This window comes from Perognathus longimembris, chromosome 5 (genome assembly GCF_023159225.1).
Source record: "Perognathus longimembris pacificus isolate PPM17 chromosome 5, ASM2315922v1, whole genome shotgun sequence".
In the NCBI taxonomy this organism is placed as follows: domain Eukaryota; kingdom Metazoa; phylum Chordata; class Mammalia; order Rodentia; family Heteromyidae; genus Perognathus; species Perognathus longimembris.
Window position 1 is genome coordinate 32,158,190 of NC_063165.1, and position 24,073 is coordinate 32,182,262.

At 40.2% G+C, this 24,073-nt stretch overlaps 1 protein-coding gene across 2 annotated transcripts in view; it reads left to right on the top strand.

The window, feature by feature from the left end:
* LOC125351628 (transmembrane protein 45A-like) overlaps positions 1–24,073 on the top strand; it is a 91,811-nt gene that overhangs the window by 66,441 nt on the left and 1,297 nt on the right. The window contains exons 2-6 of one of the 2 annotated variants that reach the window (XM_048346504.1): positions 4,964–5,156; positions 6,889–7,095; positions 8,749–8,933; positions 19,749–19,894; positions 21,598–21,902. In XM_048346504.1, coding sequence (XP_048202461.1) covers positions 4,967–5,156; positions 6,889–7,095; positions 8,749–8,933; positions 19,749–19,894; positions 21,598–21,748 — 879 coding nt within the window. In that variant the 5' untranslated portion in view covers positions 4,964–4,966 and the 3' untranslated portion in view covers positions 21,749–21,902. Of the gene's footprint in view, positions 1–4,963; positions 5,157–6,888; positions 7,096–8,748; positions 8,934–19,748; positions 19,895–21,597; positions 21,903–24,073 lie in introns of those variants that run through there. The other variant, XM_048346505.1, reaches the window with a different exon arrangement.

Sequence of the window (24,073 nt, forward strand, 5' to 3'; positions counted from 1 at the left end):
TTGCAGTTCTATCAATAAAATTGTTACATCTCTTCCCCAAGGCTGAATTCTCTCTGTGTAGAGGCTAATCTGTGATAATCTCTGGGAATGAATCCCAATTTGGGATTTGCCCAATTTTGTCTTTTTGATACTAGAGTTTAAAACTATTACTCTTTGTGGTGATGGTGGCACTAGTGGTGGTGGTAGTGGTTTGTGTGTGTGTTAGAGTGGTCAGAATAAAGGGACTAATGGAGTTTTTTCTTATTTTTAGTTAGAAGATGATGTTTAATGTCATTAAGAGTCATGATTTCTTGGGATAGGAAAGGAATATAAATTTCAGGATGAATTGTATCTGGGTACAACTGGAAAGACTCAGGGAGAGTCTTCTTGTTTCCTACTTTGGTGATTTTCCTTAAGGTTTCTGCTGGGTGCCTGGCAAGTATATTCTGCTTTATGGTGATGAAAGAAAGCCCTGTGTTCTTCAAAGGAGACTGTGTCTGCTCACAGGGTTCAAATCTTACCAAACTTTACTATTGTACTTAGTTTTTACATGGAATACATTATAACTGAAGGCAATAGTAAAATCAGGGAACAATAAATATTTTTATAGACAATGGTTTCTGAAAGGTAAGAGTGAGATGATGTTTGAGGATGTTGGCACCATGGATTACATGGAGTACATTATAACTGAAGGCAATAGTAAAATTAGAGAACAATAAATATTTTGATAGACAACGGTTTCTGAAAGGTAGGAGTAAGGTGATGTTTGAGGATGTTGGCACAATGGATGAGAGTAAAACAAATGTCATTCCCATTGCCAAGAATTACTGGATTTGCTGGGCCCTTTAATCCAGACAAATCTAGAAAGCCTGTTATGACTTTGACTTTTTTTTTGGTCAAAGACTTTTAAACATAAAAAGATGGGAAACCCTACAGTTGTTTTTTGTGACTCTGTATGGCATTTTCTTCCTTTTATTGATATATTAGGGGTAAGAAAGAAAGAAAAAGGAAGGAAGGGAAGAAGGAAGGAAAGAGGGAAGAAGGAAGGGAGGGAGGTGGAAAGGAGGAAGGGAAGGAGGGAAAGAAAGAAGGGAGCAAAGAAGAATGAGAGAAAGAAGGAGGGAGGGAGAGAGAGAGACAGAGAGAGAAAGAGAGAAAGAGAGAGAGAGAGAAGAAAATTGGCCCGCTCTTAAATTTTGAGGCCTCAATGCTCTGCTACAAGGCTGCAATGAGTTTGATGACTGAGATCTTAGAGGCTAGTCAGAAGGATGGATTTTTTGAAGTGAGGGTGTGGTGCCTGTTGGTTATTCAGAGAAGATTCCTCAAGCAGATGAAACTGAAGCACCTAGGAGTTTTAGACAGGAGAATTGATGTTAGGTAGCAGAGCAATGAGTTTCAATAATGAATTCATTTTTAGGGAACTAGACACACTCCTGGGTGATTTTCGTATTTTAGGTTTGAGCAAGTAGGCAAATGGCAGATATTGTCAACCAAATAGGTAGCTGGGAAAAGGTTACTTTCTGGAAGTGAGTAATTAGTTAAATGCTAATTATGAGATAACTTTAGAGGTATCAGAGTAAAAATACTTGATAAATGATTTCTACGATAAGAACCACTTAATTACTCTTGTTAACTAAGAAATCTACAATACATAAGGCATTATCTAAGTTGAAAGAGAAAGACAAATTTGTCATATAGATTTGTTTTCTCGACTTTCAAGAACTTTATTCTCTAATTAAAATATAGGGGTTAATTAACTAAAAAAGAGACCAGTAACTGTCTAAGACATTAGAAGTGGAAATGTTACAAGAAACACACAGATAATTATCAAACAACTAGTAAAGACAATGTTCACATTTCTGTAGTTAGAATCTAAGTATAGTTGTTCATTTGGTTTTACTTGTACTTTAGTAGTTGAGGATAGCATGACTATTGAATAGATATTGACTCTTGAATAAATATTTTGGAATAACTCATTTAAATTCTATACAATAGGTACTGTAATTGGTACTATTTTACAAAAGAGAAAATTAAGCCAACAAAGGTTAAGTAACTTCTAAAGTCATGTTGCTAATAAATGGTAATCTTGGCATTCACACCTACTTAATGTGACCCTAAGCCTCTATTCCATGATTTGTATCCTATTCTTTTCACGTAATATAGCCTCTGTCATTTAACTTATTTGAAAACTGTATTTTTATTAGTTATATCACTTAATCAATTTTGGATCTATCTATCTATCTATCTATCTATCTATAATATCTGCATATAGCTTTATCTATAGGAGTCAATGTAGATAATCAGATTTGTTAGTTGTGTTTCCCGGGATATATTTTGGACAAAACCTCCCAAGTGTTTTCCTATACCAAGGAATACAAATTGTGAATGATCTGTAAATCATGTCAAATTGTTTCCCAGAAAGTTTAAAATATTTACAGTCTGAATGTATTTTCCAGTTCCACATGGAAGTCTTTCCAATCTCATATAGTAACCTAAAACAAAACAAACAATGGATTCAGCCACACTGTAGTAAGGAAGGCAATTAGGATAATTAACCAGAGTAGAAACTCTTGACATTCCCTTCAACTAATTAAAAACAGAGACTCAGAGAGGTTAAGGGATATAGGCTCAAGTATATCCCAAAGATATACCAGGACATATACATACCAGGTTTGATACTGAGATAGTTAGAATGATTCAAAAATGCACTGAAATGAGCACGTGGAGTCTTTTTTTTTTCTTTTTGTTCTTTTTTTCATTTTTATTTTAAGTTTTTATTATCAAACTGAATTACAGAGAGGTTACAGTTTCATACATTAGGCATTGGATACATTTCTTGTACTGTTTGTTACCTCGTCCCTCATTCCCCCTTCCTCTCCCCCTTTCCCTCCCCCCCCCCCCATGAGTTGTTCAGTTCATTTACACCAAAAAGTTTTGCAAGTATTGCTTTTGTAGTTGTTTGTCTCTCGATTTTGGTATTCCCTTTCAATTTTCTAGTTCTAATACCAGTATACACAGTTTCCAATATACTCAGATAAGATACAGAGATAGTGTAGGTACAACCTCAGGAAGGTGATACAAGAAGATCATCAATAATAGAAGCTACAGTTACACATGGCACATTGAAAGTAGTCACAACTGTGATATAACAATCGTTTCCATAACATGGAGTTCATTTCACTTAGCATCATCTTATGTGTTCATAAGGGTATAGCTATTGGGCTCTTGTGATCCTCTGCTGTGACTTGCCTAAACCTGTGCTAATTACTCCCTTACAGGAGACCATAGAGTCCATGTTTCTTTGGGTCTGGCTCACTTAACTTAGTATAACTTTTTCCAAGTCCTTCCATTTCCTTACAAATGGGGAAATGTCATTCTTTCTGATAGAGGCATAAAATTCCATTGTGTATATGTACCACATTTTCCTGATCCATTCGTCTACTGAGGGGCATCTGGCTTGGTGCACCTGGAGTCCTGATTGGAGACAGATTATCCATATTAGAGTCAACTTCACAGTCTCCTCTAGAGCTTCCCTGTCTATTAGAAGAAATTAGCCAAAGAGTTATCACCTAGACTGAGAGGTACAGTACTCAGGTAGTCTGCTAATGAAGGCTGCTGGGCCAGGTAGAATCTTGAAATCCTCTTTCACAAGCTAACATATATCTACATAAACCAACAGCAACAACTCTGGACTGTCTCTCCATTATACTGTTCATGGTACAAGACATTTGTACAAAGGACTCTTTGAATAATTAAAAACATACATAATTCAAGACCAGTTTTCTGTATCACTGACCAGAAATGAAAGATACACTTGTGTTTATTAGTCAGAGGTGACTTTCTTCCTTGTGGCAATAATGTAAACAAAACTTGCAATAGGAATTGGGTTGGGTGACTTCTGGCTAAACAGAATTTTATTTTAAAAATATTTTTAAAATAAAATTCAAAGTTTCAGTGCCTTAACACAATAAAGAATTATTTCTTTCATAATGTGAAGCAAGTTGGTTGCCCATGCTCAATTCTGTAGCCATGTCATACCAAGGTTGCAAAAGCAGGGGAGAGAGATAATGGAACTGAACTTTCCAGCCTTGAGCCAATTCCATATCAGCAGTAAGTTAGAGTTAAAAACTCAGTTCTAATCCAACTGGAGGAGAGGCTGGGAAAGTGTGGGGAGAAATACATGACTATCTGAGAAACACTGATGGTCTCTGCAGCACACTTGATCCTTTGAAATCTATCTACTTTAAAAATGTACAGGGAACTAGGCACCTATGGCTCACTCCTGTAATCCCAACTACCCAGGAGGCTGAGATCTGAGGATCATGGTTTGAAGCCAGCCCAGGCAGGAAAACTCATGGGACTCATCTTCAATCGAACTACTAAAATATCAGAAGTAGAGCTGTGGCTCAAGTGGTAGAGCACCAACCTTGAGCAAAAGAAGCTCAAGGACAGTGCCCAGGCCTTGATTTCATACCCGAAGTCTAGCACATGCATACATGCGCATGTGCACACACACCCCCACAATTGCAAGTCATTTCAAGCTTTAAACATAGATGTCAAATTTTCGTATTCCATTCCTTTTAAATATGCTTAAAAAGCAAGATCATGCATGGTGAACTACAGTCTGCTTTTATAAGAAATCATTTTGAGCTCTGTGTTAAAAATAAGATTTTTTTTTTTTACTAAACAATTGTGAGATATGGGAGAGTCATTTTACTTCTTTAACTTTGAACCTCAGTTGAAAGTGGAATAATAATCCCTCATTCATAGAAATACTAGGTGAAAAATTACTTGTAAAACATCTGACATATGCCTAAGAAAGTACTCAATGAGTGATATCTTTTTTTCTTTTTATTGGCATTCTTGATATTGGAGTAAGAGCTACAGGGTTCCCAAAAGGTAGTATACTCTATGGGAACAAAGGACAGTTTGGACAGGCTCCAGCAATAAAATACCTATCTAATGCAAATTTGTATCTTTGTAGGTCATGGGAAGTTTCAGAGGTCATGCCCTCCCTGGAACTTACTTCTTTCTTATGGGTCTTTGGTGGAGTACCAAAAGTATTCTGAAATATGTCTCCAAAAAGCAAAAGCGGTCCTGCTATCCTAGTTCTAAAGCATCATTCCAACGAGTAGAACTTGTGGAGGGAATTATAATCATCTTCATGGCTCTGAGTGGTGAGTGGTCCATTCCTCTGTTTTCTTTTCTCTTTTTTAGTATTTTAATGAGCAACAAGAAGAGTCGGTATAAAATCAAGCTATGTTAAAATGAACTTTGTATTAAAAATGCACTGATCGTTTATGCCTGCAAGTGTAGCTACTTGGGAGGCTGAGATCTGAGGATCACAGCTTGAAGCCAGTCTGGGAAAGTTCAGAAAGTTTCTCTAATAAACTACTCAGAAAAATCTGGAGGTGGCACTGTGGCTAAGTGGAAGAGTGCTAGCTTTGAGAAAAGGAGCCTTAGAGACAATACCCAGATCCTGAGTTCAAGCCCCAGGGCTGGCACCCCAAAAAAGGTTAAAATACATATTATAACTAGATGTGCCTTCTGATGTAATGTTGTAGGAAAACACTTTTTGTGTAAACAAGAATTTAGTATTACATACTCGCTTAGCACTTAGTCATAGGACTTAATCTGCCTACTCAGCCAAGGTGAATTAGATTTTAAAATTTATTAGAGCCTCTGAAACACTTCCATAATAACAGTTCTGCTCTCTGAAAGAATAATCCCTCTTAGAAACCACTTTTCAAATAATACCAAAATGATTAAGCTGTTGTGGGAATGCTTTTCTGGCAAATCATTACAGATAGGCTATAGAAAGGTCAGGGTTGAGGAGAACCTTACCTTATGCATCTATCTTTCTCTCTTGTTTGTGGACCTGGAGGAGGTGAGACAGACAGCTTCTAAAAAAACTTCATTACTTTTGAAGATTCTATGGATGTATTCTGTGTTTTTAGTGTTCCACTGAAGCCTCTTCTTGTAAAATTTCCCACATTTACATTAGGTTTTTCTCGTGTTTCATTGATAGAGGTAGGTCTTTGGCCATCAAATTACAGCGCGAAGCCAGATACTGGTGGCTCATGCCTGTAACCTTAAGTACTCAGCAGGCTGAGATGTAAGGATCATGGTTCAAAGTCAGCCTGGGCAGGAATGTCTATGAGATTCTTATCTCCAGTTAACCACCAGAAAACTATGAGTGGCACTATGGCTCAAAGGGGTAGAGCACTAGCCTTGAGCTGAAAGAACTCAAGGACAGTGCCCAGGCCCTGAGATCAAGCCCCATGACTGACAAAAAATAAAAAATAAAATAAAATCATTACATAGCAACTATTTCCAAAGAAAGGAATTTCCTTACCAAAAACAATAGGTTAATAAGCAAGTCAAACTGTTTGTATAACTGACTAGATCATATGCTGTACCTATCTGCATCTTTTCAGTTATTCTTCACTGAGCAAAACCTGGACTCCTAGCATATTTGATGGAAACTGAGGAAAACTCCTTATTTCGTAGCAGCTACCTAAAGATATGATGTCTAGAGAAAAAATAAGAATCATCCTCTATAGACTGATCTCCTAAATTCAAACCCCCAAATCAGTCAGGATTTACCTTAGTAATTACAATAGACAGTTGAACTAACATTAAAAATCACTGATGATCTGAGATAATTGTTTGACTCAATTTATTATCCAATTGTTTTGACTAAAATTTGTTACCCAGACAGACAGCATCTGATCTGTTAAAATATATTTTAAGTGCTGTACTAGACTGTTGGGGAATGGTCCAGAAAGAGGAATCAATCTGTAAGAGGACAGTAGATTGATATAGGTAATGCATAAATTACTCTGCATATTCATGAATACTAGAAAAGTTTATGGAGAGGGTTGATAAAACTGATGTCTTTCTCTACAGGCATAGGTGGGGAACAGTTTCTTAATGGAGGACCATCCCTGATCTTATATAAAGAAGGCCAGTGGAACCAACTCACTGGCTGGCATCATTGTACCATGTATTTCTTCTTTGGACTGCTGGGTGTTGCCAACATCTTATGCTCCACTATTAATTCACTTCCAGCCTCTTTAGTGAAGTTAATGATGTCCAATGCCTTTTTTGTGGAGGGTAAGTATGAGTGATGTTTTCATTTTTTCCCTGTAATTTTTCTCTATTCATGGGATTTGTGTGGCCCTTTACAATAATGTATCTTTGGGTTAAGGTGCAGTCTTGATTGATAAAGCCATATACCTGGGACACAGGTGAAATATTTGGGTGTTCTAGGCAGGATGTCAAATATTTTCTTTCCCTACCAACTTATTTAGTAGAACTGGGCAAGCACAAATTATTCAATTGTGTTTTTATTTTCCCTCTTTGCGTTTGTCTTAAGGAATCACCAACAGTGCTTAATGCTCGCTCATTGCTTGTCCTGGTTATTATCATCATTTTTACTTTTAACAATGAAAACTGAACTCAGAGCAATGGAGCATTGGAATGGGCAATTATTCAGGGCAGAACATGTTCTACCATCTGCTTGCTAGCTTTCATAATACTGGCACAACAAAACAGCCCCATTATGTGACAAGTATTGTCCAAAAAGTTCAGTCACATAAAAACGTGAGGTCCGGGCTGGGGATATAGCCTAGTGGCAAGAGTGGCTGCCTCGGATACACGAGGCCCTAGGTTCGATTCCCCAGCACCACATATACAGAAAAACGGCCAGAAGCGGCGCTGTGGCTCAAGTGGCAGAGTGCTAGCCTTGAGCGGGAAGAAGCCAGGGACAGTGCTCAGGCCCTGAGTCCAAGGCCCAGGACTGGCCAAAAAAAAAAAAAAAAAAAGTGAGGTCCTAAATTTTGAGAGGTTAATGAAAAATTTTCAGACTGTGGTAGGAAGGGGATAGAAAACATAGCATGATTAATAATTTGTTTCCATTTATTATACATGTGAAAAATTGATTTCAGAACTTGCAAAATCCCCAAAGATCAGGAAGCAGTCTCCTCCCAATTGATCCCCTTTCATTGTCCCACATCCAAAGATGGGAATATTTTATCTGTCCCTCTTTGAGATCAAGGCTAGATAGCAGGGTCTCTTGATCTCAGGTTATTATTGTCCTTTTCGTGAGTGTTTTTTCTTCTTTATCTCTATGAAAACAATGAAGATGAAACTTAAATCTATCCATAGATTCATAAAAAATGAAGTGGGTTGCTACTGTTTGGACACTTCTGGAGAATTTTGTTAAGGTCTACCCTTATGACTTATGTGCATGTTTACTTCAATCAGTGGACAGAATTCCTTCAGGCAAGGCTTCAGTTTATATTTATCCATGTATATTCACAATATAGCTCTCTTGTCCTGTCATGAATATTACTCATTATCCTATGAAGAGCATGCTTAGAAATATAGTTTAAAATGACATTATGTGCCAACAAAGGTTGGGGAAAGGGAAAAGGAGAACTGTATTCCAAGGATTTCATTCTTTTTCTGTTTGTTTATTGGTTTGAAACTGGGACTCAAACTCAGCATCTTATCCTTTTGATCATTGGCTGGTGCTCTGCCACCTGAACTGTGCCTCCAACTCCTCCACCCCAAGGATTGCGTCCCAAAGGGCAGTGATGACTCCTCAAATGGCAAGATACATTGCTGTGGGAATCAGAGGAAAAGTTTTTGAGCACTTACATACTTGTATACAATTCTGTGGACAGAGTGTGAGAGAGAAGGAATTGGTAGTGTGTGATTGAATGGATAAAAAAAAAAGACAAATTAATTTCCTCTTTTTCTTAGCTTTTATCTTTTACAACCACACTCATGGCCGAGAAATGCTGGACATCTTTGTACACCAGATGCTGGTCTTAGTCGTCTTGTTGACAGGACTAGTTACCTTCCTGGAGTTCCTCATAAGGAATAATGTATTGGTAGAGCTTCTGAGGACAAGCCTCGTCATACTACAGGGGACCTGGTTCTGGCAGGTAGGTGGGGCCTTCAGCGAATACCTAGTGTTTTTTATCTATAGCTTCTCTCCTTATTTGCTGGTGCATTTTAACTTGACTCATAAGACTTTCTTCCAATAATGCCCTGAGAGATTTTGTCCTTCAACTGTCCAAGAGGCCTTGATGGGGTCATGGTCAAAGTAGCTGGAGGAAGCAGGTTGTTCACATCTTTATCATGCAACTGATTGTCCCTCTAGGAAATCTGTTATGCCTTTAGTTGGAAGGAGTTCCTAACCCTAAAGAACTTACTCATATGATACATCATAGCCTGATGAGCCCTAGTAACAAAAACAGCCTGATACTGGTGCAAAAAAAGCCACACAGACAAATATAGAATAGAAGATCCAGAATAAGCCCAAGCAAGACTCCTGTGTCTTTCTTGAGAAAGTGGCCAACAACATACATTGGAAAAAAAAAAAAAAAGCTTAACAAGCAGTGCTGAAAACTGGATAGCCATAGGTAGGTGTCAAATTCAAAATGGAGAAATAGTGTTCTCATTTTCCCAAAAGCTGTGAGGTTAATATTTTGGGACATAAATCTGTAGTTATTTGAAAGCTTTTTCATCTCCCCAGATGTCTAGATTAGTTTCCTGATTTACTTAGCAGTCAGCCTAAAGACTGTCTGGAGACAAAGGAAAGCGAATGGTTTATAGGAGAATGGGAAGGGTTTATAAAACCTTAAACTATGTACAAATAATAACTACAATGCTGCTACTTTATGGATTTTTACTTATTGTGGGCATCTCTGGAATGTAACTCCCATGATAAGTGAGGGATTTCTATACCCAGGCATGATCCACCGGTACCCAGCTCAGACTGCCTATTTTTAATAATTCAAATTTGAATGATTGTGCAATATGTACACAGAAGGAGAATTGCTTCCCCCAACCTATAAAAAACATGCCCCCCCAGCCTTATTACATTTAATATGTTTTCTTGTGGGGTATAGTAGTGTAAGTCTGTAATACCAGCACTTGAGAGGCTGAAGCTGGAGGATTGTGAATTAGAGGTCAGCTTGGACTACATAGGAAGGATTTTCACAAATTCAAACATAAAAGTTTTTTTTCTATAACTTATTCATATGATACAGTTTAGAAAAGAAAAGGAAGTTTTCCATGCCCCTTTGTTCCTTGAGTTAGGTTTTTCTTCTGTCTCTGTATATAGGAGAATATTTCAAAATCTAAAGGAGACAGAGATAGGGAATAAGGAAGCTGTTCCTACTGTCTTTGCTTCTTGCTGTTCTCTACCTACCCCAGGTATTTTTCCTTTGATTGTCTTCCTTACCTTTAAGAATAATGAAGTTTTATTCTAAAATGGAAAAAAGGGGGCCCTACTAATTAGCAGTGGCATGAAATGGTAGATCAAACACTTGCATAGGCATGTAGTGTAGAAATACATGATTGGATAATAAGATATGGAGCAATATGAAACTACTATGTAAAGATTGTAAGGTCCACCCCCAGGAGGGCTCCATGCAGATACTCCTGCCTGTTTAAACCTCAGACCAATTACCTAGGTAACTGGCACATCTGGAGGCAGTTACCTCCCCCTTCTGAGGTCACACTCTAAACCACCTGGACACACCTCCCACCCCCTGTCCTAGATCAGGTATCACTGGGGAGTGACGCTAGAGCCTACCCACATGTGCTTTGGATTTAGCAGAAGGCCAGCAGTTCGGCCAGGAAACAAAACAAAACAAAACAAACAACTCTCTCTTCTGCCGGAATACTGGGTGGAGTTTTCAATCATCAGTTGTCTACTTGAAAATCTCTTACATATGGTGCAGTGACTTGGATAGGGCTTTGAATCAGGACAGGTGGAATTCTCTTCTCTGTTTTTCTTCTTTTTTTCTGAGGAGTATCCCCAGTTTGAACAGCCTCTTTTCCCTGAACCAAACTACAGCAAGACACCACATGAGACTTTTCACTAGTACCGCTGCTGGACTCTACATCTATGTCTGCATCACTCCAGTGAGTGAAACTACTCTCTAGGTTCTCTGTCACTCTTTCCAGACATGGTATTGTTATGCCCAAGTGGTGAGACAACCACCAATAAGACCACTGAGAGCCAGATGTTCCGAAATGCAAAAGCAAGGCTTTATTCAGGCGGGCTGCAGCTCATGCCTCGTCCTACACTCTGACGCAGCGGAGGTTAGGAGGAATGCCCTGAGCTGAAATTTCACAGGGCTTATAAAGGCAAAAAACCCACAAAGTTCAATCAGGTGTTCAAGCAAGATTAGGATACGAGTATAAATCTGATTGGCTCAGGGCTAGAGACATTCCAGGGTGGTTAGAGTTAAGCATTCTCAGGTGGTTAGAGTTAAGCAGTGAGTTTCCTGACGGGCTGGGCCCTAATAAGCTTGTCCTGCTAGCCGGGATAATTGGTGGCCTGGGTTACTCATCGTTGAAACAGTCAACAAAATGGCTACTGCCTCAAAAATAGGGTTTACTTCAACTCTACAGTATCATACCAAAGAATATGTCAAGCCTGGGGCCTGGCTGCCTCCAAAGCTGGGGATGCTGCTTCCTTCCAGTAAGTTCTCATTCACTCACCAAATTTATTTCCTCCCACACTTCTAATGGGGTCCTTCAACTCATGCCCAAAGCAGGAAACCCCTTTGGAATGCTTTCTGCACTCATTAAATGTCTTATCTCTTAAGGACTGCATCAACCGAAAATGGCTAACTCATTATTGCACTGAAGTCTGGCCACAGTACCAACATGACAATTGCTCTTAATGGCCCAAAGATGTGACTTTTTTTTTTTGGCCAGTCCTGGGCCTTGGACTCAGGGCCTGAGCACTGTCCCTGGCCTCTTCTTGCTCAAGGCTAGCACTCTGCCATTTGAGCCACAGCGCCCCCTCTGGCCGTTTTCCATATATGTGGTGCTGGGGAATCGAACCGAGAGCTTCATGTGTAGGAGGCAAGCACTCTTGCCACTAGGCCATATTCCCAGCCTGAAAGATGCGACTTTTGATTATATCATTCTCAGAGAGTTAGACCATTTTTACCGCCACAATGGTAAATGGTCATTGGTTGTCCATATTCAGGCTTTCTTTGCTCTTCGGAGTAACCCCGGCTCTCTGCCAATCATGTCTGGCTTTCTCCATCCTTCTGGCATGTGGACACTCCATTTCTGACAGTTTCGAGCCTTCTCCAGAGCCTTATATGTCTCGCACACTTTTTGACTCTACCTCACTTCCTGCCAAGCCTTCATAGCCTTATCCACCTTCTTCTCCATACTCCTCCTCTTCATCTTTCCCTTCCTTACCTTCTCTCCCCTCCCATCCTGCAGCTGGCACCTGATCTTGCCTGGGTTACACTCAGCCCCCACCAAACTCCTTGTGTCCTTTGTGGGAGGTGGCAGGGCCTGAAGGGATAGTAAGAGTGCACACTCCATTTTCAATGTTTGATATGCTCAGATGGAGAAGTGGCTGGGATCATATTCCCAAGACCCTAAGAGTTATATTCATCAGTTTAAGTACCTTGCTCACACCTATGACCTTACTTGGTATGACATATGTTTTATAATAACCTCCACCCTTACCTCTGAGGAAAAGGAAAGGGTGTGAACTGCTGCCCAGACACATGCCGATGATGCCCACTGCTTAGATAATGACTTTCTAGTTGGAGCAACAGCCATGCCCAGGGAAGATCCCAATTGGAATTATCAAAGTAATACCCCTGGGAGGGAAAGTAGAAATAGAATGATAACTTGCTTAGTGGATGGCCTCCCCAAAGTGGCTTATTGTCTGGTTAATTATGACAAATTAAAACGAATGAACCAAAGGCCTGATGAGAATCCAGCTGAATTTCTCAGTCGCTTTACAGTGGCATTCCAGTGCTATAGTAAGCTGGACCCAGAGTCAGGGGAAGCCAAGGTGGTATACTCATTTTGTAGCCCAATCCACTCCTGATATGAAGAAAAAGTTAAAAAAAAAAAAAAAGGATGAGGATTGTCCTCAAACCCCACAACGAGATCTGGTGAGCATGGCATTTAAGGTTTTCAATAATCGAGAGGAGCAGGAGATCACCAATAAGACTGCTCATGAGAGGAAGATCCTGGCTGCTGCCACCTGGCTTTGTCCAAGAAGAGACACCCAATGTACGCCATCCAGAGCATGCTACAAGTGTGGGCAAGAAGGCCACTGGGAAAAATTCTGCCCTTCACCGCGACCACTATCTGTCTGAACCCTGCCCGAGATGTGGACAACAGGGGCACCGGGGGACAACTGTCCCTCCTCACCTCCACAAGGTAGACCAATTCCTCCCCACCCTGCCCATACAGGCAGGAGGAGCCCAACCCCTGGAGATTCTTTGCTTGGCTACACAATGATGATGCCCAGGGCTGCTGGCTCCCCAAAATATCTCAGTGGAGGAGCCCAGGGTGTGTTTTTACATAGCCAATACCTCCTGGCTACCACCCACTTCTCAGTGCTGGGCCTCAAGGATGCATTTTTAATGATTACTTTACATTCTGACTGTCAGGACCTCTTAGCTTTTACCTGGATGGACCCAGATACTTCCAGGGCACAACAGCTAACCTGGACCGACCTCCCTCAGGGGTTCTGAGACAGCCCCCATTTTTGTTTATTTGTTTTGTTTTTGTTGCCAGTCCTGGAGCATGGACTCAGGGCCTGAGCACTATCCCTGGCTCCTTTTTGCTCAAGGCTAGCACTCTACCTCTTGAGCCACAGCGCCACTTCTGGCTTTTTTCTATATATGTGGTGCTGAGGAATCGAACCCAGGGCTTCATGTATACGAGACGAGCACTTTACCACTAGGCCACATTCCCAGCCCCAGCCCCCATTTTTGGACAAGCTTTAGCAAAGGATCTTCTCTCTCTCCAGGTATCTCCTAGTGTCATTCTTCAGTATGTGACTGATCTCTTGCTTTGCAGCCCTTCCCTCAAATTGCCTTACCAACACATGGCTGACCTCCTCAACTGCCTATTGGCTAAGGGATATAGAATCTCTCCTTCTGAGGCCCAGATAACAAAGCCAGAGTGGAGAGGCTCTCACTAGGTTATGCTGACCACCCCCACAGCAATCAAGCTCAAGGGACAGCCACAGTGGATTCATCTGTCAAGAATAAAAAGATCTTTTGCTCCTGCCCCTTCTATACCAACATTGACTTTGAGGTACATCTGTTCCCTCCCTTAGGCCTGCCAAGGTAAAGCTGTCTCTAGTACCTGAAGAGCCAACCCTGGCATCAGAAGGCCTCTTGGAGACTTTGTCTAAGAACCTACCACCAAGGGACAACTGCTGCTTGCTGCCTCCTCCCAGAGGGGCCACATCTCCACCTTTAACCCCTAGTGTCCACGCTCCCCTTGCCAGCAGGAAGTAGCCAGAGAGAGTTGGTGCCCCTTTTTCATAATTATTAAAAAGCTCTCCCCCAGGAGAGCTCCATGCAGATGCCCCAGCCTGTTTAAACCTCTGCCAAGTTACCCACCCCCTCCCACTTCTGAGGTCAAACCCTAACCCATCTGTACACACCCTAATCCACTTGGACCCACCTCCCACCCCCTGCCCTAGATAAGGCATCACTGGGGAGTGACTCTCAAGTCTGCCCACATGTGCCTTGGATCTAGCAGTAGGCCATCAGTTCAGCCAGAAAAACAAAAAAACCCTCTGTCTTCTGCCTGAATACTGTGTGGAGTTCTCCATCATTAGTTGCCTACTTACTTGAAAATCTCTTACAAAGATCATAACATTTTTCTCTTGAAATGTGACACTAATGAAGCTCCAATTAAAACAGATATGAGTGGCATACAAAATATAACAAAATATTCTTTTTAGATATCTTTTCTTGTAATGATATGATTAAAAGCAAACTAGGAATAGTTGATAAAGGCACAGTGGCTGATTTTATATTATCTTTATATTTAAATGATGATCTACTGACTTGTGCCAGTTTCTGGCCCTTAGTAGGGGACGTCAGCTTCCCTTCTTTGCTTGTTTTGAGGTTAAGATGACTGTGGAATGTTTCTGTGGCTCAAGTGTGGTTTCTAAAATTGACTATTCATAGGTTTCACAGTCAGCTTCAGTCAATATTCCTCTTTCAACAGTGGGCTGTAGGTTCCAGTGAGACAGCCAGAGCACTCGAAGTTTCTTTTTCCAATGAAAAACAACTGTAAAAGTTTGGTAGAATAGAAGATGACTGACAGAGGTGACTTTAGGGAGTTTATTTTGGAGGCTTCAAAAAGCACTTATGAAGATGGCATGTACCAAAGTCTATGACCCTCAATGTTGGCATTTTAACTTTACCACATTAGTCATATGAATCATCACATAAATGGAAATAATATCTCATGGGAATATTGAGGAAATTAGATGTCATTAACTTGAAATTTCACTCTGCCCTAAGGAGAGGGTTGCTCATTCTAGAGGAAGAGGGCAAGGAAACTAGCTTCCAGGGACACGTGAAATTAAGTTAGGATTTGAAAGGCAAATGCACGTCACAAATGTATCCGGGCCTGAGGTTCAGCAAGTGATACTCTTCTGTTATTTTGCTATTTGCTATTTTTCTGTTATTCTGCTATGTTAGTTTCTTAAGCCTGAAATAACAAATTTCCTCAAACTAGAAACTAACAGAAATTTATTCTATCCCTGGAGAACAAATAGAAAAGACCCCCACATCAAGGTATTTATGAGAAGGATTCCTTCCTTTTTCCTTTTTGGTGGTAAGAAAACCTGGGGACATTTATTGACACACAGACAAAAAGCAGACAAGCAGAAGGGCAGGGGCACACTCTAAGGGAATGTGGGTGCTCTCCAAGGGAGACAGGGAGACAGGGAGAGACGCTGAGATTGATTCCTTCTTGAGGGCTCAGAAAATAATCTGTATATGCTTGCCATCCATTCTTGCCATTCGGTTAGATTTTTAGTTTGGTGTGGCATAACTTTAATCACATGATGTTCTTCTAGTATGCCTTTGTGTCCCTGTTTGTCTGTTTTTGTGTGTAGGGGCATTACTAGGGTGAAACTCACAGCCTGTCACTTGCTAGATAGGGACCACTTGAGCCACACCCTCAGCCCTTGTTCCTGAATTATTCTTGTTTTTCTGTTTTGTTTTTTGCCAGTTCTGGGGCTTGAACTCAGGGCCTGAGCACTGTCCCTGGCTTCTTTTTGCTCAAGGCTAGCACTCTACAACTTGATCCACAGCGCCACTTCTGGCTTTTTCTATATATGTGGTGCTGAGGAATCAAACCTAGGGCTTCATGTATATGAGGTGAGCACTCTACCACTAGGCCATATTCCTAGCCCCCTATCCTTCATTCTTATGAGGATAAGTCACTAAGTTAGAGTTGGCTCTAATTCGATTAGAGTTTGCTTACATATAAAAGTATAGTGTTTTACTGGAACCATCCAAAAGATGGTACACATCTGTTAGCTGTTTATTTGGGAGCTAGAACATGCCACTTTTCAAGCAGGGTTGGGTAGATTATGTTGATGACACCGGAGAAAGATGGGTGGGATTTAAAGCTGAGAATCTGGAGGCAGGTCTATGTTGGGAAGCTTATCTCTCTCTCTAACAAAAGATCATACATAAACAAAAGTTGAAAATGCTATTTTTTGCTAATAATGTCAGTGAGTTTAGGCCATGATCACTTGGCCCTGTTTCCTTGGGCTTGTGGTGAGGAAGAACAGCATGGCAGAAGCATGTCAAGAAAATGACACTCCTCATGTTGGCCTAGAAGCAGACAGGAAGGGCCAAAATCTTAATATTTTTCTCAAGGGCAGTTACCTCACTCCTATCAGTTCTCTTCCCTTTGAAAAAGAAAGTGATATGTTTCCAAGATACAATGTCACAGGGTAGATACTCCTACCACAGAGGGGAGGCGTAGGGCATAGAAAGGAAAAATAGGACCAAAGGAAAACCAAAACCCAACAGGACAAATCTTTCATCCTGTAGCTTCATGTCTGGCCTCCAGGACAACTAGGAGCAGAATGTGAACTCAGAAAGATTTAGGCAGTCTCACTCCTCCAGTCTGGCTGCACCAGGCCCCCTCCTTTTTCTGGGCTCTGCTCACTTCCTACACTTGTGTCTTAGAGATATATTACTTTCCTTTTGAGTTTGGAGGAGCACAAAACTAAATGTTTTCCTTGCATCTGAAGCAGAGATATTGGGCCTGGAATTCTACTACTGATGAAACAGTGAGGAATTTAGAGACTCCTGGAGATGGACCGATGCATTTTCTGCTGTGGAATAGCAAGTTTCTAGAAGTCTAAGAGTGAACTGCTGTGGTTCTTGTTAGATCCACCAGGGAAAAATTGCCCCTTCTGTTGTTTCTGGGGCAGCTCCTTTTGTGGCTGTCAGGGTAAAGAGAAAGAGGGAGAGGGAGAAAGGAAGGGACCAGAGACAAGATATAACCTTCAAGGCTTATTATTCTCTCAGTGACCAACTTCATTCACTTAGGCCCTACCTCCTAAGCTCATGGAGCTTACACTGAGCTACCCTACTAACAGGATCATCAAGGACTTTCTCTTTAACAATCTCTCTCTCTCTCTCTCTCTCTCTCTCTCTCTTTTTCTCTTCTTCAATTCATCCGTTCAGGAAATTGGAAGCTAATATTGCCATGGTCTCACTGTTTGAGCCAAGAGCAACAAGCCTTGGGGGCATCTATATGATGCTGTTTCAGTAGTGTCACATGTTTTGTTTTGCTGTTTTTGTTGTCTTATAATGTGGGCTCCCACCGAGATTTCAAGAGAAAGCTTAGGATACAAGACAATGTGTGGCATAGTTTGAGTCCCTGAAAGACATCTCTGAGAGAATGATTCTGTGAGTGGGATAGAGAAGCCGCAATGGAGACACCAGGAACTTAGCAATGCCAAGAATATGGATGTCTGCCAAGGAAAAGGCATGTTCCTTTCATGATGTTCTGCTTTACTGTAGCCCCAGAAACAACAGAGTCTAATGAGCAGAGACTGAAGTCTTTATACCTGTGAGCCTAAACAGGCATTTTAAGTTGGTTTTCTCAGTTATTTCATCAGAGTAGCAGTCAGCTAACTAATTGAGGGTAGAGTACCATGCACTTTTTAAGTTTCCTGTCTTTATAAAGTACACACCAAATACACATTGACTCCTGGGATAGAACGAAGGACAGGAAGAATCTAAAGTATCTTGCTATCTTAGCAAATATGATACTTTGGATAAATTCTGGACCTGCATTTCTTTCATAAACAAGACAAACAGGGTCAGCACAAGAATAGAAATGTTGATCTGCTTCTGTTCACTTGGTTAGGCAGATCATCTAAGTGACAAAGTGATGGCGAATACATGTTTCAATCCATGTTTTCCAAACTACCATCCAGGTGTATTATCACCAGAAATTTCTATTCTTACTGAAAAGCTTAGAGTGTAGACTTTTGAGTAATGTTCTCTAATTTTTTAAGTGTTGAAAACTATTCAAATTATATTTTTTAAGTTTGCATGCAGGGCTGGGAATGTGGTTTAGTGGTAGATTGCTTGCCTAGCATTCATGAAGCCCTGGATTCGATTCCTCAGCACCACAAAAACAGAAAAAGCCAGAAGTGGCGTTGTGGCTCAAGTGGTAGAGTGTTAGCCTTGAGCAAAAAGAAGCCAGGGACAGTGCTCAGGCCCTGAGTCCAAGCCCCAGGACTGGCAAAAAAAAAAAAAAATTGCAGGCAAGTCAGCATGTCACTCTGAAGTAGATGTGGCTTGGGACTGCTGGTTTCTAATTGGTATTGTTGGTTTTCAGGGTTTTGTTGTTGTTATTGATGTTGTTGATTTTCTGTTTTTTGAAGCGAGGTCTCAATATATTTTCCAGGATGATCTTGACATTATAGGATCAAGTGATTCACTTATCTCAGCCTTCTGAGTAACCAGGACATTGATACACTAACGTGTATCTCATCTGCTGAAATCTGTGTTTTAGGAGGTTACTAGTACTGTGTCTTTCTGGGACCAAGTTTCATCTTAGTTCATTGTCCAAACATTTTCAGAACTGCTGAGGTGGCTCAAACTGGACTTCTCTCATCTTTTCCCACATGGAAAGAGTCCATGGTGGAAGACAGAATAAGTTAGAGGAGAAAAAAAAATTTGGAACCAAAGAATCCTGTCTTAGCCATTCAGCTGTTTTGAATACTGAGAAAGAAATGACTGAAGTCTCTGAATTCTACTCTGTACCTCTGTAACATGAGGGACAATGACATCTCCTTCTTGGAGTTGTGAAGACTGAGGATAATTGTGAAGTTTATGTGTATCAGTGAGGATAAATAGTATTTGTTATACATTTATGAAAAGATACAAGTGGGAGTTATTTTTCCAACTAGAGGGAACCCATCCCAAAAGGCTCAGGGTCAGTGCCTAAGTCCTGAGTTCAAGCCCCAGGACCAGCAGATATGTATATACATATATATGAATATATAATATATTTAAAGTTTGTTAGATACTGTCTTTTTTTTTTTTTTTTTTTTTTGGCCAGGCCTGGGCTTTGGACTCAGGGCCTGAGCACTGTCCCTGGCTTCTTTTTTGCTCAAGGCTAGCACTCTGCCACTTGAGCCACAGCGCCACTTCTGGCCATTTTCTATATATGTGGTGCTCGGGAATTGAACCCCGGGCCTCATGTATACAAGGCAAGCACTCTTGCCACTAGGCCATATCCCCAGCCCTAGATACTGTCTATATTACTTAAACAGAGAGAAAAGCCTACTACATTACTGATGAATATGAGATAATGAAATCTTCATCACTGCCAAGCATTTTGATATGCACCATCTTTGGGAATATGATTGTTTATTTTAATGTGTGCTTTTGGTTTGTTTTAAATCACAGGTTGCTTTTGTCCTATATCCCCTCAGTGGAAGTCCTAAATGGGACCTGAATGATCATGGCAACCGTATGTTTCTCACCATATGCTTTTGTTGGCATTATGCATTGACCTATATGATCATTGGAGTGAATTGTGTTTTTGTTATTTGGTAAGTTAATGATTTTTGTTCATAAAACTGCCATTCTATTGCATGCATACATACACATGCACACGCGTGTGTGTGTGGTGTTCATCTTAAAACTCAAGGAAATTTTATTGCTTAAGTTCTTACAAGACGGCGTAGCAGAGCAAAAACCTACCTGTAGATACAGAAATTGCCAATAAAAAGGATATGTGATGGTTTAAAGTCAGAGTAGCTCAACAGTGTTTTTTTCTGGGCCTCTGGCCCATGCATCATCTTGTAATACACTATCTTGTGCCTCTGTATCCTCACACAAATGCATGATTCAACTGTAGCATTTCTTAAGCTGGGTGCCTGCTTTTGATCAATCTATTACATTTTAATGCCTGGTTAATTGGACATTGGCTCTAAAAATTCCAAAAGTTAAATGACATTTTTTTTTTACAAGAATCTTGTTACAACATTCCATGACCATGTGAGGAACAATAATAATAAGAGTCTTATGACAATATGTATTCCTACCTTTGCTGTTTATTATTCCTATGATTTCAGCCCAGTTATTTAACTACAATAATTCTCAGTTTCACTATTCTTCAATTGTAAATGGGGATGATAATTGGACCAAAATGAGATCAGGTACTTAAAAGCAGCTTAAGAGATAATAAGAGCTGGGAATATGGCCTAGTGGCAAGAGTGCTTGTCTCATATACATGAAGCCCTGGGTTTGATTCCCCAGCACCACATATATAGAAAATGGCCAGAAGTGGTGCTGTGGCTCAAGTGACAGAGTGCTATGCTAGCCTTGAGCTAAAAGAAGCCAGGGACAGTGCTCAGGCCCTGAGTCCAAGGCCCAGGACTGGCCAAAAAACAAACAACAAAAAAAAATTAAGATATAATAAGAGCACAAGAAAAATGTTACTGTAGTGTTGTTTTTGTTACCCTCCTCCTCTATCATCTTTAGTATGCATTTTTGACTAAATTAAGGAGATAGATAATTAAACTGCAGTGCTACAAATGGAAGAAAATACTGCGGTAGCCCAAGGTAGGGTCCCTATAATTTAATGTCAAGTCACAGCTTGAAAGATGAGTAGGAATGGAAAAAAAGGTGATTGTGGTTCTTAGGTAATTAGTACCAAACAGCAATGAACTTGTCACATCCCAATTTCTAGGCATGAAGCTACCAAATTCTTTTGGTAGCAGCCCCGATTGAAATGTCCATAGCTGGGGTGTGCTATATGCAGTATTCAACATGGTAGCCACTGGCAACTGAGTATCACATTACTTTTAGTTCATTTGGATATTAATCCATAGATAGTAACTATTGTAGTTGGCACTGTGTATCTAGAAGGTTCTCCAGATTCCTAATACGCTGCAGCTGTTTGAGGCCTTACAGGGGCCCAGCTTCTTCTGGAAGAAGCTTCCCACTGTGTAAACATGGGCCCTACACTGTTTTGTGCTTATCTATACCTTGATGTGAAAGCAACTCTGGAACTGGGGGTCTGAACAAAAAGAGCTATTCCCTTATCTAGCTCCCAGATGAATCTGTTAGGCTTTGGGTAAATCCACATGGATATGCAATTGTTTGCTCCCAGAGTATGTCTGTCCTGTGGGTGCTGAGAGATTCTGTCTTCGAACTGCCTGATAATACATTTCTTGAAAGCATGTGCATGAGCTCATTAAGACCAGGTATGCCACTGAGTGAAACTTGACTTCTTCCGCTGTTGTTCTAGGCTGAAATCTGGGCCTCATCTCCTTAGGGGTTGGACAGTCTCCAGGAACAGATACAGAATCCAAAGAAATATTCTACCTCATGGCAGCTTCCCTCGAGACCCAAAAGAAGACTACTGTCTCTTCCTATTTCAAAAACCTTCAGATGTCTAATGAGCCTCTTACCCACTTAGGCTTCACTAGAAACCAGAAATGCCATTTTCATTTTTTAATGTCTTCCTAGCCCTACAACTTGATGTTTTTATCTCTTTGACCAGGAAGTTTCATCTACCTACTGCACTGACATTAAATACCCATCTCCTCTTTGAAAATGTCTGTGGTTTCTTAGAGATTTTTTTTGCTAACGTTTGAGAGCATTTTGTTCTCTACCAATCATTTGGAAAATGGATTAACAGTTGCAATGTTGACTCTTAGTTCACATGTGTTAATTCTATGTGATAGCTAGATTGTGTCCTCTTGTTTAAAAAATACCATTTTTATATTTCCACATCTTCTGGTACACCAAACACATAATAGGTGCTCAATAAACATGTTTGTATGCTTCAAGAGATCTATATTTGAAAGTTACTGAAATACTGGCTGTATTTGTTTGCAAATCATATTTTGTATGCTTTTGTTCTTAGATTGTTCTGGAACAGATAGAGTGAAGAGTTCAGGTTTTCTGGCCAGCTTATGCTATAAACAAGCAATATCTTAAAATATCAAACTATTCCTTTCTAGTATGATTACACAGTCAGTCTTCAATTTCAGGCAAAAGAGCCTTGGAACTTTGTTGGTCAGGGTTTGACCATAAAGTGGTTTTTTTTTTTTCACCACAAAGTGTAGAGTGTTTTGTAAACCACTCACAAGAGCTGGGAAGGTGGCTTAGTGGTAAAGTGCTTGCCTAGCATGCATGAAACCCTGGGTTTGATTCCTCAGTACCACATAAACAGAAAAAGGCAGAAGTGGTGCTATGGCACAGAAAGAAAGAAAGAAAGAAAGAAAGAAAGAAAGAAAGAAAGAAGGAAAGAAAGAAAGAAAGGAAGAAAGAAAGAAAGAAAGAAAGAAAGAAAGAAAGAAAGAGAGAGAGAAAGAAAGAAAGAGAAAAATGATCAGAACATTGAATCAAAACTTGTTTGACATAGCACAAAAATCACCATGCAAACACAACTAGGTTATGGAGCTACTGTTCCCCAAATTCCTGTAAGATGAAGTTGATTTCTGTAATAACAATTTGAATACTGCCTAGCCCTAGTCCATACTCTCTACCTTGATTGTAACAATTCATAGGTGAGTCTTATCTATTAGAAATGTCATGACATGTGCTACTGTACCACATTTAAACTCATGTGTTGCACAGGATCATTTCAATAGTCCCTCTCTATGGTTAAGGGATAGTGCATGATCTAGATGGGTTTTAATGATTCAGCTGGGCCACTAAAAAGAGCACAAATAGAGAAGTCCAAAATTCTAGAATTATGGCAGTTTCCTAAAGGGGCATCATTATGCCCGCTCTTCTCTTCTTCCTATTAATGAAGAAAACATATGAGAGCAAATCACAGATATACTTTGAATTCGAACTCTACTAGTAAATAGAAATTATTTACACTGTTTTTAAATTAACCCATCTATCAATCTGTGCCAGCAACCCATTTTTGCATGTGTAAAACCAAGAAGATCCAGTGGCAGACAGAACCTGGTAAAGGTGTCTGAATGCATCTCAGTGGGCCAGCAGCAGATACAACAGAGAGAAGGAATGGGAAGCCATTAAGATCCATGTTAACCATTAATTTGTAATAAGCACTCATGACTTGTATTATTTTCTTCCAAAGTCTGCAGGAATGAAACAAGGAATTTCATTTCACATGTATTGAAGTTGCATAACATGGAGAGAAACAAAAAGGGACAGTCATTCAAGAAATGTCATTCATAAATGCTACCAGACTTTGACTTGTTTCAGGGTATGAGCCTTTCATAAAGATAGTATCTTGCAAAGCTAAGGCCATTAGGAGTAGCATAAATTGTCAAAAACAAAACAAAACAAAACTAATCTAGGCAAATGATTTTGAGTTGTTGTTTTGTTTTTGGTTTTTTTGGCTGTGAGTCAACAGGTGTTACTTATACTGCTCAGTCATTGCTGCTCATCAGGACAAGCTTATGTTGAGTTTGCAGTGACTAAAGAATTAATTAGCTTCTATGACTAGGTGAGTGATGGGAATGCCTGGCAGCCTTATTTATCAAGTGAGTGTGCCCCACTGCTGTGTTTGGCACAGACTCTAGCTTGACTAGGCCAGCAAGCAAGCTGAAATCCTTACTCTTTTGGAAGTATTAAAGCTCTACAGTCTAAGTAAAAAGTATGGTATATTGATTGATGGTGACAGGCCAGAACTTTGCCAAAAGAAAGAAGTCAGAAAATAAAGGTCAAGATATGGGTAGGGTAGACAAACTTCTTGCATAATCACAGTGACTTTTCAAAGATTTGGTTTGTCAGGTTTTCTT